The 19,839-nt window shown below is 33.4% G+C and overlaps 1 protein-coding gene across 1 annotated transcript in view; it reads left to right on the top strand.

Annotated features, from left to right (window-relative positions):
• Positions 1-19,839, top strand: part of LOC106641725 (trehalase) — a 346,458-nt gene that overhangs the window by 47,269 nt on the left and 279,350 nt on the right. The window contains exons 2-3 of the mRNA XM_014356239.3: positions 17,413-17,495; positions 18,070-18,303. Of these exons, the coding sequence (XP_014211725.2) occupies positions 18,170-18,303 (134 nt within the window). The 5' untranslated portion in view covers positions 17,413-17,495; positions 18,070-18,169. The remainder of the gene's footprint in view (positions 1-17,412; positions 17,496-18,069; positions 18,304-19,839) is intronic.

Raw genomic sequence — 19,839 nt, 5'->3', positions numbered from 1 at the left:
AAAAAGCTCACCCAACTATATACATATAATTTATTAAGTGATAACTCAGTGATAGCATATTTGTATTTTTCACACTATACTTTACTTGATTTTAATAAATTTAATGCATTTTTTCAAACTAAAAAACAAGTCATTTATAAATTAAGAAATAAATATTGAAAAGTTTTAGTAGCAATAGGATCTAATTTCCTCACCGATACAGCACTAAAAAAACTAACACAAAATTTCAATTACAAGGTAAACGCAGATGAAGACTTCAAACTCATAGAGGATATGACTGTTGGTGATAATTGTAACAATATTTTAAAATGTTTTCCAGAACAGGATTCTGTGGATGTTCGAAAAAATTGCTTGTATTTTTATGTGACTGCTTTCAACGAAATTCAAAGAAATTATTTTAAAAATGACGGTATGCTTCGAACACTTGATTTTCTTGAACCTACGAATGCCTTGAATAGTGAATTTTGGAGTCAGAATCCTAATTTAATTGACGACTTTCAGACTTACTTTCCGTTTCCAGATATTGATTTTAAATTATTAAAGAGAGAAATTTTGTAGCTGCCATCACGTTTTGATTTAAATCATTAAACATTTTGCAATGTTGAAATAGATGAGTTTTGGAAGAAAATTATTGATTCACGCTTAGAATATAAAAACTTAGAGTTCCCAAATTTAAAAATTTTTATTAAAGCGATTTTATCTTTTCCACATTCTAACGCCGAAGTGGAAAGAATTTTTTCGATTGTTAGAACATCTTGAATTATTCAACTCAAAAATGTATAAACGCGATTCAGCAGTTGATCCAAAAATCAAAATTCAAGGCAACTTGTAATCAGTTTAGTGTTTTTAAATTTTTATTAACTTCTAAATAATTTAGTTTCAAATGTGTTCAATAATTTACGTATTTCATACAAAAATTAATTCTTAGCTGTTTTCATGATAACGTGGAAGATTTTAGATTTTTTTGTTTATTTTTGAAGCTATAATGTTAAATAGTTAGAAGTGGTGGAATTACTGCTTTGTTTTGTGTTGATTGCAAATTAAATTCAAAAAGTCATATTTAGATAAGAAATTACTTTTATTTAAATCGTATGTAAAAAATTTCATTAATTTATTTGTTTACTTAGTTTTACACTATAAGTGTATTGTGAAAAGTTTGAATTAGTCATTAGATTTAAATCACTACAGTATTAATTAAAAATCTAAGTTTTTTTTTTTCATCCAAAGAAGTTTACTCAAGTGATGTTTCATTAAATCATGTATTATATGTGTTCGTACAAAATAGTTGTTGTTTATGAGAGTAACATTAATAGTCACTTAAAAAAGACTGCTAAGTAATGTAGTAATTCATTTATTGAATGAAATTATTAATTTGATATTTATTTACAGTATTCAAGTAGATTTCTGAATCGATGATTGCTTTGAAGTAGGTTATAACTTTTTAATTTTAAAATTAAGTTTCATTATTCTGTTCTCGTTTTTTTTAAATTAATTGCTTTTTTAAGATATCAATTCAGACATCATCATTAGTGGAATAGGCCTATAGGGGATACCACTGAAAGAAAAAATTACAGTTATAATTGATATTTTCTTTATTAGTCCAGTTTATTTAACGTATTTTATTTTTTTTGTATAATTAGTTAACTCAGAAAAATTGCTCATAAATTAATAAATCTTTTTATAATTACTAAATTTTTTCAACGTATTTTTAGTTAAAGTCGTAGTCTCATCACTCCTTTCTTAGTAATGAAATTATTTCTTAATTTTTTCTTTCAAAAAAAAACGTGGCCTGATACTTACCGCAAGGTGGTGAGGAAATAGTATCTCCTAACTTTAGTATTTTTATTGCACATTTAATTATATTTCTGATGTTTCATATTAATAATAATATTAATAAAATAATAATAATAATAATAATCATAATAATATTAAAAAAGAAAAAAAAGTGCCATAGTCAGGAATCGAAGATTACTCGACTACAAGTCATGCGTTGGCAAAACAGCTAGCCCACTCGACCATCGAGAGACATACGGACCTAGAGTCAAAAGTAATATTTAAGTCGTGCGAAGTGGGCGGAGCTTAAGTTGAAGACTAGGTAGGGGGCTCCCCCCTCCTACCTGTCTGGTGAGAGAGAGAGAGAGAGCATGGTTCTTCTGAGCTAGCACTACTAGCCGAGAGCACCCAAGAGAAGTCTTGGGTATATCGCAACACTGCACCACCTAAGTCTTTGTAGAATTTTGACGTTGACTAAATTTACCCCACAAAGAATTTAGTAATAACTTTGCTATGGATCTTAAGCCAGCATTAGGGTTTATTTCATTTTTGTCGAGATTTATTTCTTCGATTCTACGAAATTCGTTAATATAGTTCTCCTTTTGCTCATTAGATATACAGGTAGGTGGTTAACCCGAAGCTAGTGGTTTTTGTTTAAAAAATTTCGTCATATAATGTGAAAATAATCTTACCTTGTATGTTTACTGATTGTTCTGTGTTATCTGATACTGGTATATTTCATAAACATTTTTAACGATATAACCTACACGAACAGCCACCTTGACTTCTTTGGATACACATATACTTCTTACAATGCGGTCTCTTTCATCGTCGTGGATACAGGGCTTCTGAAGCATATTCTCGCTACACGTACGGCACAAATAGAAAATAAGTTTACCGTGCATTTTTGCCGGTAATATAAGATGATACAAATTTCTAGGTGGTAGCACATCACACATAATTGAACTGCTCACTCGGGAAATATAATCATTGTCACCTACTCGCACTCCACTTCGTTAGAGTATAACGTCAGATGATCAACGGAAAATATACCTTGTTTACAAATATATGTATACAAAGAGCATACGTCAACGTGTTCAATTTTTTCTCCAACCTGACAATCGTACATTTTTACAGTGTTTTCTGTTTGACCACCGAAAAATGCATTGAGTGGATTAAATGATTTTTTACTCCAATAATTTCCATTTTTTCGAATAAAATTTAAAAGTTCTTCGTTTTCACGTATTTCTTAGTTTAAGTGGTATTTCCATTTTTCTATCAATTCATAGTTGACATTCTTATTTTTTCGGTAATCGTGCAAGTTTTCTCATATCGATTATCCATTGTATCTATAATCGTCAAAATGGTATCTAGGTTTATTCGGCAACACCGTTGGCAACAGTGCCAAGTACAACCTTGAAATTGTAATACGATTTAGCGATGATCATGTACACTATCTAGAGGAGTACAGTATCTATCGACGAGGATACCTTCTGGTAAGGGTTTCTATTTTTAAATCTTACGCCACTCGGTTTCTGCGCCCCATCTGCTTAGCGACGCTTGGCGTTAGTTTCAGTCACGGTAAGCTGACGTGTTCACATTTAGTTTTCTTTCGCAGTCGGAAACACTGATACCTTTTCTGTGCAGCATTAATGTATATTATCTATACCCAAAAATCATAAGTTCTAAATAGTACACGTGCTTGATTTAATGGTTTCTATGAAATACATTATGAAGAATAAACATATTTATATTTAAATTGAGAATTTCAACCCTCTCTCTCTCTCTCTCTCTCTCTGTGCGTGCGCGCGCGCGCGCGCGCGTGTGTAAATAAAGGCTAATTTTAAAACCGCTCCCTTTTAAGTGGTGTTCGCAGAACACAGTTGAACATTGTTGATCTGGGGAACGATACCTTGAAAAACAAGAAAAAACGCACACTGGTGGGGCATAATTAGTTTGCAGTGGCACTTTGTATGGTAATAATTCCGCAAGATTGTATCGAAAACGTTCAAGTATTAAAATTACTGATCGACGACGACGACGACGATAAATGTAAATTTTCCATATAAAAGTCCGAGATTGACGTCGAATAGAGAAAGTTTTTTCGGTGAAAGTGGTACTGAATCGTCGACGTCAACGAAAAATAAAAAAAAATCTAAAAAGTTGTGCCTCTGTCAAATCGAGTACAAACATGACATCGATTAAGCGGAAAAGTGACCAAGACGAAGAAACAGAAGATAAACTTGAAAAGGTGGAGGACAAAAACAGTGCTCTCGACGCTTCAATCGACTTGCTCCCGTTTAAGATACATGTACCTACCCTGAGAAATTATTGGGGCATCATCTGCCCAAGCACGTGCACACAACGCACAAAATGCTGCAGCTGCACAAGTCAGGGGGGGTTCGCGCTCCAAAGTTGGGTGATAGTGACCTATAGTATTACAGGGTAACTGACACTTTAGTCACTCATACAGCAGAAGCTCTGTTTTGATGTGCGCAATCTTAACTCATCACGTAAGTGCAAGTATATAATATATACGCATGAATACATCGCAGGTGTAGTTATCATCTTACATTAAATATTATATACAACAGAATAGTAAGTATTAAAAATAACTATAAATTATTAATAATTCATGAATCAGACATCACAGTTGTTTCCTTGTAGTTCGATAGTTAAAGATCGAAAAAATAGTGAATAAGAAAATTTCTGCCACCTGGAAGGAAATTGTTCTAATCTCTTTCAAATATAGTCTTATTACTGAAAAAAATAATTTTTTCCAACTAAAGCGTCGCGTCGGCGTCAATTATTATTAAATAAATTCGGAGAATTAATCGAATTTTTTTTTACATTTTGGCTCATTACTTCTTTCCTATAAGCCTGATTAAAAAAAGTATGAAAGTAAAACTGATGAAATTATCTATCGATTCAGGTCTCCTTAACTATTCATAAATTTATTTTTTGCAATGTTAAGTTGCAATAAAGCATGAAACTTCCTGTTTTGAAAATTAATATTTATGTATTTGAAGTTTTTTTATTTATTGATAAAAAAAAATTAAAAATTTGGGATTAACTATGTATTATAAGCATCGCCAACTCTACTCAAGGTTTTTTGTTTATTTCAAAAAATGACGTCACAATTCAGTTGTTAATTTGAAAATTCATTAGCTCGCACAAAGCGTAAAAACAAGTTAGACCCAAAATTCCAATGGCCTTTTATCTAGAATATAAAGAATGTCAATGCTATAGAAATTTTTTTTTTTAATCGAAACCCCTTGTTTTGACAAAAATCGATATTTGTAACTAAATAAATGCTAATAACTCGGTCAATTTTGGGTGTAGTAAAGCGTAATTTATTTTATACAAAAGTTGATAATTTTCCACGTATTTTGAAAAAAATCTTATTTTGATACGATACTCCTAACAAATGTTATAAATGAATGAGCGTTTTTTTCGATTGCTCAATAACTACTGAATTCATCAATTAGAAAAGATTTTTGTAAAATTTTTGGGGCAGAAATTTTCGTATTCACCATTTTCTCGATCTTCAACTGCCAGACTACAAGGAAATAACTGTGATATCTGATTCATAAGTTATTAATAGTGTACAGTTATTTTTTATGATATTTTTAATACGTGCGTCTCTGTTGTATATAATACTTAATGTAAGATAATAAACTAATAACATAAAATGACATAGTAATGTTTTTTTAGAACTCGCACATATTGGAAGTTATTTGCATATTTTTTAGTTGAAAACCTTGTTATTAGCGTCACTTTGTTAATAATTCGGTTCTGTTGTGGAATGAAGTCCTGTTTAATTATTAAGACAGATTCCTTACAAAAAAGACACTTGATGTTGTAAGACAAGTCCTTGCTCAGCCAATATTTTCCAAAAAATGCATATTATAATCTTCTGTGCCATGAAAAACCGTGTCACAAAACAAAAAGTTCATGTATACGATTTTTTCCTTGTTTCTGAGGGTACATCGAAGAAGAAAAAATGTATTTCAAAGGTGTGCCATGAAAAAAAATTTATTTATTTTTTTGGACGCTTAAAGGCAAATTTAGATTGGATTTTCTTACGTATCGCTAAACGTGGTGAAAAAAAATATAAACTTGTTAGTGCCCAAAATATTGCATTTATACCACCGCTAACTTATGCTAAAGCTGATCATAATCTATGTTGATTTATACCACATTTTTTAAAATGTATGTTTATAATATTTAATTAAACAAAATTACTTACCGAAAATTGTTTATTTCTTAAATTTTATAAGCATGATATAAGGTGGGTAGATATTCGTTCTAAATTTTCTCAATATTTGTTGAACCATAGGTATACCATAGGTTGTTTAAGGTGCGCATGCAGAGTACATCAAATACCATGGAGGCTACGATATAAGTAATAAGTACCATACTTGGGTAATATTTTCATTACCCTATCAAATTTTTACTAATTTTTGTAAATAACTTATGCAATATCAAATATTTAATGCAATAATGGTAATAAAATTACTTGTTCGATATGAGAATATCCCATGACCCAATCAAAAGTGTCGCTGTTGCACCATAGCTTAACGTGCGCACCAGAAGACTTGGGCAGCTGCTGCTTCAATAAAATTGAATACAAAGTAGCACGTAGCCCACAGACGAAGGCTGCATGAGCTGAACGTTTTATAAAAACTATTACAGAAAGAATGTGGCCATACTTTATACACACAAACAATCGGCGCTTCGTAGACATTTTTCTAAGTATAATAGAAGCATACAATTGCACGAAGCATTCGTCAACAAAGATGGTGCCAGCTGACGTGACTTTGCACAATGTGGCGCAAGCACGAGAAAACATAAAGCAACTATATGACAAGCATGTTGATGAAAATCCAAAGTACAACGTTGGAGATTGAGTTCGTATCAATAAGATGAGAAGTGTCTTTGCCAAAGATTACGAAAGTGGTTGGACTTCAGAGTTGCTTAGAATTGTAGGTATCGCTTGCATGAGACAATCTCCAGTATATTTTCTTAGAGATTTGGCTGACGATAACATTAACGGTTTCTTTTACAAGGAGAAGTTAAGCAGAGTGCGAAAAGATTTGAACAAGAACTTATTCGAGGTTGACGAGGTATTGAAAAGTTGAGACAAAGGATGTTCTAAAGAATATTTTGTCAGCTAGAAGGGGTATTCTAGAAAATTTATCCCATGGGTAAAAGATAATTTATTAAAAGATATAAAATGGAGGACGAATTTTACGTTGTATTGCCTAGCAAAAGTAGCAAATAGTATTACCCTGATAATACTACTGCACACTTCGTGATGAAATTACCTCAGCTTATTAGTTTGCAAGGTTGATTGCAAGGTGTTGGTATGACAGAAATTCAATCACCATCGACGTTTCAACATGTGATAAAAGATTACAGAAGAAAAATTACCGTAAAATGTTTACCACGTCTACACAATAATGTACACAGAAAACGTGTTTTGATTCATGTAGATACTTACGTACGCCGCCGGTCTATATAGTTTCTATACCACGCGAGATTACTTGGTTTTTTAGTTTGGAATGAAATGGTTACGTAGTGGCTTAATTAGTCCATCCGGAAACAGTGTACAGTGAATACATGTATCGCTTACTATTGTCCGAAAAATTGCGTTAGATCTTGGGCTTTGAAAGTGCAACAAGTCTTTTCTTGGAAAATAATGAAATTCGATCCGTTAATCCAGCAAATTTCGAGAATGCTTTACCGTCGATGCTTATTATTTACAGCGACACCTGTAAACCATACATTGTAGAAGACGTTCAATCGCGTTTGTTGAAAGCAGTGTTGTTGGACCTCCAAGGTTACGCGTACGATTGCATCGAAAATAAAATTTTCTCACCGCCTATTTATATACCATTATTATTGAACTTGTTTCACAACATTGAGATCGAAACAAGGAACCCGATTGGTGCTTTCATACCATTCAACTTTAGGATGCTGACAGTAACGCTTCACTTTAAATGTATCGATTGAAAATTATATATCCCTACGAGAACTGATTAATTGCACAAAATGATGGTGTGGTGCAGGTCTGACCACAATTCATGGAAACAGTGAAGGAGATGTTGAACGCATTAACGTTGGGGCCCCCTATCAACGAGGACACGAAGGTATCGAATCATTTCTTGCTTGAGTGTTTTGAAGAGTTTTACTAATTATTAATCGAGGCGCCAAAGCTATTGGCAAAGAGTCTATTCGTGCAGGTATGAACGTCATGTCTGACGTCACCACTAGAAATGTACGTATCGTATGATGGAGTCTGTTACTAAGCTAAAGAGAAAAGCCGAGAAAAAATTGGACAAGCTCATGGAAAGTTCGGGATATAAAGTTGGACGACTCGACGAAACAACTCAGTTGCAATTGCTTCGTAGAACTGTACAGTCAAAGCGTGGTCGGGGTAAGAGTAAAAAAAAAACTAAGAAAACGTACAAACAATTTAAAAAGAAGAAAAAAAGAACAATAAAAAGAAAAAAGAAGATGAGACAGAGAACTGCAAGAGATATTTTTGGAAGTTAAATTGAAACAAAGTCACTTGTGCGAGTGCTTGAAGTCTGAGCTTCTTTTGCTTGATACTTCTCAAACAACTATTGAGGAATCACAGTGAATTCAATACATGCCGATATCATCGCTGACGGATGATTCACCAATCGAGTTTGTCGTATCAGGTAATCATGACGAATACACTTATCTCGCACACATGATGCTTAGTCTTCGTGTTAAGAAGGCCGTTAACAATGATAAAGAATTAAATGCTGACGTAGCATCTGAAATTCTAAAGGTGAGGACAACAAATAATTTTATGCATTCGTTTTTCAATCAAGTCGATGTGTTTTTCAATCAGAAACCTGTATCACCTCCTAACAACGCGTACGCTTATAGAGCGCATTTGAAAACTTTATTGAATTCCGAACCTGCGGCAAAATTATCCCACTTGAGTGCATTATGGGGCGACCATACGGTGATAAAGATGGAAGATGTGTTGGATGCCAACGCGGGACTTGTCAAGCAACGTACACGACTACCATCAAAAGAATCGATCTGATGGGTAACTTTCATTGCCATATATGCATTTAGTAAAAAATAACTCATCAATGGCATCAAGGTGAGAATGCGATTAGTAAGATCTCGCGATGCATTTTGTCTCATAGACACTTTAAACTTGGTTTCCGTTCGCATCGAAGAAGCAAATCTTTTAGTGAGACGCGTTAAAACAAGCTTATCTATTTTATTATCTTATACCAAAGCTCTTCCAAAGAGTACAGCAAAATATTCGCTCACGCGTGTTGATGTAAAAGCTGTAACGATGTATAGCGGTATTCATGGTAAAACTTTAGATAATATTACTTTGGTCCAGTGACCTAAGCGGATAATCGTCGGTTTCGTTCAAAATCAAGCTTATAATGGCGATCACATTATTAATCTGTTTTATTTTATCATTTTAATATTAATTTTCTTTGTTTATACATTGACAGTTTTTAAGTTCCTTTCACACCATTACAGCCAGACTTTAAAATGAATAATTCATATGTAGATGCTTACCATACCTTGATTTCGGGTACTGGCGTTTACTTTGTCAATGAAGGAGATCACATCGATCACGAATCTTATTCCAACGGTTACTGTCTCTTTAAGTTTGATTATACACCGTATTTATCGGCTAACAAATGTTCTCATTGGAACCTGATTAAACATAGTAGCGTTAGATTGGACATTTGATTTGCCGACGCTCTAACTCTGACAGTTAATTCTATAGTGTATGCCAATTACGAGAATATTTTTGAAATAGATGCGTCACGTCAAATCATGGTCAACTTTAGCGCATAGATGGCGCCACTAACTACATATACCTACACTCACTCGGACAAGACCATTGTCTCTTGGTTTAGTTTATGTTAGTTCGTAAAAACTGTAAGAAACTGCGTTCGAATGTCAAACAGTTACAAAGCATATCTTCAAACGTATGTGGTCCGTTTTATTTGATGTTTTTGTTTTACATGAGCAACGGTTTGGATTTTCAAAAATTTCTCGACAATTTTTCCGCTGATTTGCAAAGAATAACGAAATTTTTAGATGTTTCATTTCATTGAGGTGTAGCAAAAAAAATTTTAGAAGCTTGGTGTTAGGCAGTAGCGGTTGTCTGGTAAAATGTTAACAAAAAAGTTGCAGTAAAATGTCCTTGATATAAATGTATCAATGAATAGACTTGTAATTTGCAGTCGGTGTATTCTTCATCGTCTAATGACAGATACTAATGTTACATTATTATGAATTCCAAAAATAAACGATGTCAGCGTTTTGTGATCCTACCTTTGAGTGTTTATAGTTTGTAAGAAAATTCCATACTCCACGTTTTTTATCTGCGCGCAATAGACGTCTATACTTGTTTCAATTAACGTTGTCCTGCATGTGTTGTCGACACAACTTCTCATGCCACAACGTGACTCACCACCTCTAAACGTCTTTCACATTGTTCCGTTAGAGCTACGATTTGTATAAAAAAGTCAGATTAGTTGTTAGTCTATGACCGATCATCATGCCATCAATACAATTAAACAGAAAAATGGAGTTCCAGAAAAAGAGGGTTGGGGCGTTGGTAGCAATCGATCTCTCAAGCGCAAAGTAGTATCAACAGTCACCTTCACTGATTTTTTGCAAGCTTTATGGGTTGAATAAGGTAAATGTCCCTATGATAACCACTAATTTCATCACACTTACATCTTTAATTTATTTTTTAACTGTGAGTTTTTACAGTAGAAATTTTGGTATTAGCTGGTGTGCTATAAATTTACCATTATTATTCTAATTTTTAAATATGGTTCTTGTTAAAATACTTTATTTTAGAAAAAGATTGTAAGATCAAATTGTACATAATTATGAAACGTTGTACCTATTGTTTCATATTATGTCCCTATTTATGAAACTTTTTAAAAAACGTAAATTGATTAAAATATTTTAAGACAATTAAAGCTTTTTCACTTGCATAACACTGTTTTATTTAACAAAAATAATTATATCGCTTATTTATTTACTGGAAATACAAAAATCTTTGATCTTTTGTAAATCTTTGATCATTTAAGCGAATTTACTGTCAAATTTATTGATTTTAATTTACGTGTACTGAGTAATTTGTCGGATTTGATGCCTTTTGTTGTACAGAAATTTGTAAATTATACTTCAGAAAACGGTTTTTGTATGTATAAAGCGCAAATTGATGATTATAGATCGGATATTGTAAAGAAAATTGTAAGAGGTATAAATGATTTAGATTTAGAGAGTATAAATGAAAGAGTCATTTCTATAGATGCGACGAAGTGCGAATAGTTAACAAAAAAATTTGTATGCAATTTTATATACAATATGGCGTCATTTTATACAATTTTACTTGTAGAGGCTTAAAATTCTGGAATCACATCACATCCTTTTAAATCACATATTATTTTGATGTCATGAAAAAGAAAAATCTAAAAAATATTTTGGACTCTTTTTATTGAAGAAACCTATTATTATATAAAGAATACCCATACTAAGCGAGAGAGAGACATTTTAATCTCACTAGTTACTAAAAAGTGGGGGAGCTCTATCTCCCCGCACATAGTTGTAAGGGAAATCCAACCGTGGTGGGGGTCTGTTCTCCGCCCCGCATGCCTCGTCTTTGCTTATCATGGAAAGCTCCTATCTAGGTAGTGGGGGTTTGTTTTGATGGGCCAAAGTACTGGAACAACTACTTACGTAGAATGAGTTGTTGTTCAATAATTTCCATCGTCTTCATCAGTATGATTACATTACTTTTTCAATTCTGTTAAGTTCTTGACAGTTGAACAGTTTTTTACTTTTAGGATTATTTAAGTATGATTAAGAGTATAACTGTAACGAGCTGTAACAAAATTGTTAAAGTGTTTTAAGAAAGTAAAGTATTTTCAACGTGGTTCTGAGCATCACTTGATAAAGAATGGAACATTAGCTAAGGTCTACAGGTGATTCGTGCAGGCGTATCAGGACTCATGAACACACGGAAATGGTGCCCCGGAAAGATCGTTGTCAACTGTGTTACTATACAGTGAATTACCCGATCTTCCGACCTAGATAACCTAGATCATATATTTGTAGTTTCCAATAATCTTGCATCAGTATTGGAGCATATCATTGGCTTGTCGGACTTATGTTATTAGCTGAGATGTCATCGAGCAAATTGGCTGTTAATGAATCGAAGTTACTTGCAGAATTAAATACATCTGTTAACGTTAGTATTGGTTACTGCAAAGATCATATCGTAGTACGTGGAAGAAAATTTTGAACTTTTACAGCGCAAATGGGTACTGGACTCTAACAGTTCAAGTGTATTGGATTGTTAGCGTTCAAAAAATCTAACTCTAAGAGTACGAAACATCTTGAACTATTACAAGCCAGGCATTGCGTATTACAGAGTCGTTGGTATTCATATACAGCTTGATCGTTTGTACTGTCAGACACCGATCGCTGAAGCTCAGCTCACCGCAACTCGCAGCGACTTTCATAAATACACCACAAATCCAATATACCAGGAACTGTCGTAATTTGTAATGCTGTTGATGAAGGAGTACATTTCTGCATGATGTAAAATTTGTAAAATAAATAAAGGGGCGTATTTTTTGTACATGCAATTCACGATTTAAGATCAATTTCAAGTAGAAAAATTGTGGTTAAAATTAAACAGGCTGCACACAGTTGATGCAAGTTACATTGTACATACATATTTTTTAAAAAATTCACAAATCTTGTGTATTTCAGCCCTACCATAACTATTATCATACAGTAAATTTGTATATTTGTCGATATTATTTTAAGTCAAAAGATACACAGAATGTATGTTATTTTGACATTAAATTTTTGTAATTCACAAAAATGTTACTTACATTTGATCCATGTGATTCGAGCTTCGCCCAGATGCGTAAGTGCCCCCTCCTCTCATCTCTTCGAGAGCGAGTTGGCCTCCGAAATTCTCCATTATTTTTCCTTTTTCTTTCTTCTCCTATGCCCTTTTGTCTTCTAGGGGAGTGGTCCTCACGGACTTGTCCCATGCGGGGAGGTTAGTTTTTAGTCGATAGGCACACCGGGTGAATCCGACACTACCACCGGATTAGCTGGGGTGTCTATGAAGATTCTCCCCTCCCCGCTCTATCAAACAAAAAAAAAAAAAAAAACAAAAAAAAAATTTGATCCATGTCTGATAGATCAAGTATAGGAACATATTTATGTTGCAAGTTGATATAATTTGGTGCTTTTGCCAGTAAAAAAAGTGAATTTTACACTGGTAGTGCTGAGTACAAGATCACTTTACATTTTTTTTCATATAAAATTCAATGAAGAATGTTCTGACAGTTTGTTAAGTGTATATTTTTTCAGAACTTTTATCGTATTATTTTATTAACAGCATACTGTTGTCGATTTGTTATGCGTGTATGTTTGTAAGTGTGTGTGCGTGCTCGTGTATGTTCATATGTAAACGCAAAAGACGCTGCAGTTGCGGTGAGCTGAGCTGCAGCGATTGGTGTCTAACAGTAAAAACGATCGAACTGTACTGTGGCACCCTACGTCTCGGGCTTTCACATTCCACCGCAGCTCTGTATTCTACGAGCACAAATATTGCATTATGTGATAAGCAGTGCTTTGTTTGTAAGAATTCAAACAGTTTTGTACTCTTAGAGTACTAATTTGAATATCTGTTGAGTCAGATACTTGTACTGTAATAACATACGAGGTGTGTTAAAAAAATAACGAGAATTTTCGTTTTATGAAAAACATATTTATTTATTAATCAATATCTATTTTGTCCCCTTAAAAATAATCCCCCTCGGATGTAATACACTTGTGCCAACGCTTTTTCCAATCCTCGAAACACTTTTGAAACTCGATCTTTGTAATAGCTTTTAGCTCTTTCAGCGATTCGCTTTTAATGTTATCTATGCTTGTAAAACGATGGCCTTTAATTGTTCTCTTTATTTTTGGAAATAGAAAAAATTCATATGGAGCCATATCTGGTGAATATGGAGGCTGAGGCATCGTTACAGTTTTGTTTTTGGCCAAAAATTCACGAACAAGCAATGAAGTGTAAGCAGGTGCATTATCGTGGTGCAAAAGTCCTGAATTGTTTTGCCACAAATCCGGGCGTTTTTTTCAGATTGCTTCACACAAACAGCGTTGAACTTGTAGGTAGTACTCCTTATTGATTGTTTGACCTTGTGGCAAGAATTCATGATGCACTATGCCACTTTTTTCACGTTTTCATCAGTTGTTGATGTGCTTAGGCGTCCGGGTCGTTCGTCATCTTCAACGTTTTCGCGGCCATCTTGGAAACGCTTATACCACTCGTACATCCTTGCTTTACTCATGGCAGACTTACCATATGCCTTTGTTAACATTTTACAAACTTCACTACACTTTATCGCAAAATTGAATACAAATTCTTTGATCCATTTTTTTTTTACAAATGAAAATCGCCGAGCTCGAAAAACACGTCTAACAAAAGAACTTTAGCGGCTGTCACTTAAAAAGTAAGCAATAAATATTGCTGAAAATTTTATTGTACTTCAGGGACAAATGTATCAACATAATAAAAAAAATTTTATACAGGCGGACTCTCCAAACCCGCGAAATTAAAAAATTCTCGTTACTTTTTGAACACACCTCGTATAATGCAGGGTACTCTTGAACTCTCAGAGTTCAGACTCTGGTGTTTTTATAGTACAAATTTATTTATAAATTGGATGCTCCAGTTTAGGGCTGGTTGCGGAATTTTCGAGCAGTTTCTAGATGTTTACGAAGCGCCAAGGAAGAGGCTTGGTGGATGCATGGATTTGCTGATTCATTTGCAGCCCAACTTACGTGGCCACTGTCTACGTAGATTGTCCTGGTAAGGAGACAATTCATGTCACCACAAAGCCAAGATTGCCCCACTTATGATACAGATTCTGCTTCAGTTAGAGTTCTAAGGTGCTATGCTATTAATAAGAGGTGAAGTGTTTCATTCTACATTTCAATGTGCTGCTGGAGAGAATCTGCTTTTAGACAAACTTAAGAATAGTACTTGACTAGTTAAGGTCGCATTTATCTCAATGTCAGACGTTTCTCGCTAACCATGCCAGTAAGATAGTGACGACAATCCCTGAAACTAAATAAAAAACATCAGATCAGCGGATATTATTTTATTGTGGCATCGTTATTAGCGATAGTGCCAAAGTTTTTAAGATCTTCTGTCTTAACTGTGAGCCTGCTAGGGTGCACTAATTGTGAAAGAAAAGTAAATTTTTCATTAACGGTCTTTTCAAGTTCTATGTTGTTGGTGAAGCCTGGCCCCACTTTGCTGTCGAAATAAAGAGTTTGAGTAGCATTAAGGTACTTCGTATAAGTTTGGTCAAGCCTTTAGGAATTGTAATATCCAATATTCCTGCTCCTGATTCAAATTTTGTGAAAAAAAACTAGGCTTGGTAAGAAAATATCTGTAAATAGTATAAAAATTATTTTGTTATGCTCATTTATTTAACTATTAATCGCCCTGTTAAAAAATCTAGCTTATTACTTTTTTAATTTCGTACGTCTACAAAACTTTACATACGATTTTAACTCAATGACTTTCACGTTACTATCAAGAGAGTCGAGTCATTTTAAATAATTTCAGATATGTCTATAATATTAGAAATATTACTTCTATGGATATTTTAGCAATAACTTTTTAACATTATATGCAAAATTATTCTATTGTTATTCGGATTAAACATTTAGCCAATCCAACTGTAATTAACTTCCTAAACTCAATATTAGTCATCCCTTAATGGTAGCACCTTACAAAATCACATACAGTCATTGAAAATTCATGGCTTGTGTTGACTTAACATTTCTAACAGTTTGCAGTCATATACCTACACATTAAGAACTAATCTTTCTTTGTAGCAAACGCATTAGTTATGTGTTGCAACTACATTGCGAAAAATTTATTAAAGTTGCCCATTCCTGCTATGTTGCAGCATATATTGCTGTAAAGTATGGCACCATCATATATTACCGTAATATTGTGACAATGGTTCATTACACTAGTACTATTATAATATTGCATAAATATTGCAAGATATCTCAGTGTTAATGATTTTTGCTAATGTGACAACCAATAATATTACTATATGATGTTTATGTTACAGTATTTACAGAAGATTACCTTAATTTCGAAGCTTTGTTTTCCAATATCGTGGCACTGTACATGTAATTTTTTAATGGTTAGACAGTATTGCTGCAGTTTTGCACTATATTGTTCGCAATATCACTATAATGTTTTCGCAACTCAATATGCTGTGTAAGTAACAGTGCTTAAATATAATTTAAAGCACGTGGATATCCGATTACACTCAAGCGCTGGACATTAAAAACTTGCAACGTTATCAGCGGCCCCTCTCCCTTCAAAAAAGCTCCCTTTCCCCTCTCTGCTCTAAAACTTCTCTCTGCTAACTATGAAAAACGTTTTAAAAAATTCTGCACACGATACCCATGCAAAGTTTTTTCTCCCCTACCACCTCAGCGTCAGCAGAAAGGCTTGAACGAGCAGTCTACATTTATTATACATGCCTTTTTTTATTTTTGTATTATAGTTTAATAAGCTAACAAGGGGTATTTATGTATATTTTATTCAAACTTAAAGTTAAATTGAAAGAGTTATATATAATATCATTTAAGTATGAACGTGTTCCTATTGGCGTAAGCCAATAAGAAAATCCAGGCTTTAGTCAATCACCGTGTGACACAGGGATTGTCTCGTGAGTGTGTATGATCCATGTAGTTCAGTATAGCGAGCGCGCGCACCTACTACATGTACGAGTATACATCAAACGTGCTGAGTCAGAGAGAAGCCACGAGCTTGCTCTTCAGTATGCCTCCACCTTTTAGGCTAGTTAAGCGTCCCTTGCTGCTTCCCTGCGCTTGCACCGTTTTAAGTGTTAATATTAGAAAGACTATCTATTGTAATCAAGCTAATGGCTCTTATTACGGTTTCATCGGTGTAAAAAAAAATCAGTTTTTCGTCATTAAAGTTGATCCAAAGTTACATAAAACAACAAGGAGAGCTTGTATCTTATTTAAAAGAGTGCATCCCAAATGACTGCTGTATTCGTTTGTACCGTCATCTATCCGCCTTCCTTCCTACGTTCCCGACGAGCTTCTATGCGAGCTCATCATTCTCAGTTGAATGTTATAGTTCTAAACATATAATATCTGTATTTTATACATAACTATATGTTTAATATGCTGCTGTACATGAATTTTTCCAATCTTAATCATTTATGAGATGTTTACATAAGTACTCATATATGAGATGATTTTTTTTACTTGATAAAATACAGATAAATTGTCTGGAAGAGTTTTGAGTCACCTTATAGCATTTACGGTTAGTACATGTACAATATAAATTTAGTACATATAAAGTGGGACTAAAATTAACTTATCTTTTTAATATACGAACCCTGTAGCATAAATTGATTTTCATAATTATCTTTGTTGTTTAACAGTTTTACAATAATATTAAATATCAAGTTCTTATTTAAAAATCAAATGATCATTAACATTGTTTGTTTACAGAGAGAAAGCTGTTTTTTGGAACTAAGATTATCACACAAACCTTACAAGACTTGTGCCCTGAACCTAATAATTAGCATTGCCAAGTAAGTACTCTTATATACATTTTTGTATTCTGTTGCCTTTAACTACATTGTCAATTGAATTCTGTTTTCATTTTTTTCTGTTGTTCCTGTCAATACTGCTCTCTATCTCTCTTTTTCTCTCTTTATCTCTTACTTACGGGCTTTTAGGAATGTTTAGGCTCACAACAGTATTAAAAAATTTGCAGAAACGTTCTTTAAGTAATAATGTTGTATAGAAAACAATTGCATTATTTTTATATTGCTATGCATTAGCTCTAATTAAAATTTTTGATATAAACTAAAGCCACTTATGAACAAAGAAGACACGCTTGATTTTTACATCCTTAGTTTCAAATTTAATCATCCAGCTCCAGATAAAAGCTCTTCTGAAAAAAGTAAAATTAGAACTGTAAGAACCTAAAGCAGTATCTAAGTTTGCTTGGAAAAATAATTTAAAAAAAAGCCTTGTGATGTATATAGTAAATAGATATATATAGTAAATAAACGATGCATAAGACAGACAAAAAGAGTAAAACAGAGAGAAAAAGTGGGAGAAGCTTCAGTACATTCAAATTCATAAGACTTTTGTAGTTAGTCTAGTTTTCCAGCTGGTTGTAGCAACAAGATTATTGAGTAGTTGGGTAAGAAGACATCCAGAAGCACTGAAAAAACTGGCGTCTAGCACTTATATCATCATGAGTTGGACGAACAAAATGCCACTGATAGTACGGATTCTATTTTTCTCTGTCTGGATGTTCATTAACTTCCGTAGTCAAACTACTGCCTACCAAAATGTGACAGCCTCCAAGAAGCCGCCCCCTTGTCCGAGGTAAGTCGGATTCTACCAATATGACTACTGTAATGTAATTACTATAAAAATTCCGACAACATGATATTAATATGCTTCCTAGAGTTAAAGGTCGAAGTAGAGTCCTCTAGTAAAAATGTCTCCTTCTTTTCTAGCTGTCTCAATTTTTATGTGACAGTTTTTTAAATGAAAATCGTTGTTTACGCATTAAAAATATACTAGTAAGATCGATGGAATAGTAAGATCAAATAATAAGCGCAATTTATCATTGTTAATAGTCTAATATCAATTTATTTGTCAATTTTACCATCGAAGCGTTACACCCTCCAGCATTTTTAATTTATATTTAAGTAGTTTTGTTAGGTACGACCAATGTATGGGAGTGCCTTATAATTTTGTCAGAGCATAAAGTGTAATCACTTTTAGATCGTCTAGTTTTTATATAAAACAAATTTTGAATTTAGTATGAGTGTAATCTGAGTTGGTCACATGCTGTATGTGTGGATGTATGTATGTACGTTATCAGATTTTTTGACTTACGCGTTCCAACACAATAAAACCAGTTTTTTCGATAACTTCTTTCACGTACATTTAAACCTGTGTATTCAGAGACATACTTAATTATATATCTAGCTGGAATGTAACTTTTTGCATCATAAGTTTCTACAACTCAGGCACTGTAATATGAAAAATAAATACGAAAACAGGGAAAAACATGTTTTTTGCCCGTTGTAAAAATAAAGTAAAATCATACAACAAAAAGTTCAGGACTAAATTTTTGAAACTTACTCTATTGAAAATAACCACGTGGTTTTACCACGTGGTAAACCACATAGTTTTACCACGTGGTTTACCACGTAGTTTTTGTCTCAAAATGCCACATGGTTTTTAAAACCAGGTGGTTTTGTAATACCACGTGGTTTTTTCACTAAGAAGATTAATAGTTTTCACAAATATTACCTTCTTCTTCCTAGTTCTATTAAACGAATTTTTTTCTTGTGTTGTTATATACTATCGTAATAAATACTTTCACAAACAATTTTCTTAGCGATTTCTGTTCCTCTATTGAAAAAAATCACGTAGTTTCACCACGTGGAAAAACCATGTGGTAAGCCACGTGGTTTTATATCGTAAATCACGTGGTTTTATTTCAAATTAACACAGGGTTCTGAAAATCACGTGGTTTTATTACGACTATGTGGTTTTTCAAAAACCATGTGGTATTTTTAGACAAAACCACGTGGTTTATGATATAAAACTACGTAGTTTACCACAAGGTTTTTGTACGTGGTAAAACCACGTGGTTTTTTCTATTTTTGAGAATATCGGATAATACAAACAAACATAGCAAATGAGGTTATCTCTATTTTATATTTAGAAGCTGCAATCAGTTTAGTAATCACAATAAATATTTTTCTTACTACCTCCCCCGAAAGTTCGAGTTTCGGTGGCTGTAAATAGGGACGAAAGCCGATATTCCTTCCCTATCGATGCGACATTTACATCGCATAGAGGGGTCGGGAGAAGAGCTCCTTGCTCCTTGCTTTTCTTTGCGTG

Source organism: Copidosoma floridanum, unplaced genomic scaffold, assembly GCF_036245765.1.
Source record: "Copidosoma floridanum isolate Cflo_tuat_1 unplaced genomic scaffold, Cflo_Japanese_pri ptg000004l, whole genome shotgun sequence".
In the NCBI taxonomy this organism is placed as follows: Eukaryota; Metazoa; Arthropoda; class Insecta; order Hymenoptera; family Encyrtidae; genus Copidosoma; species Copidosoma floridanum.
This window is presented reverse-complemented; position numbering and strand designations above follow the sequence as displayed.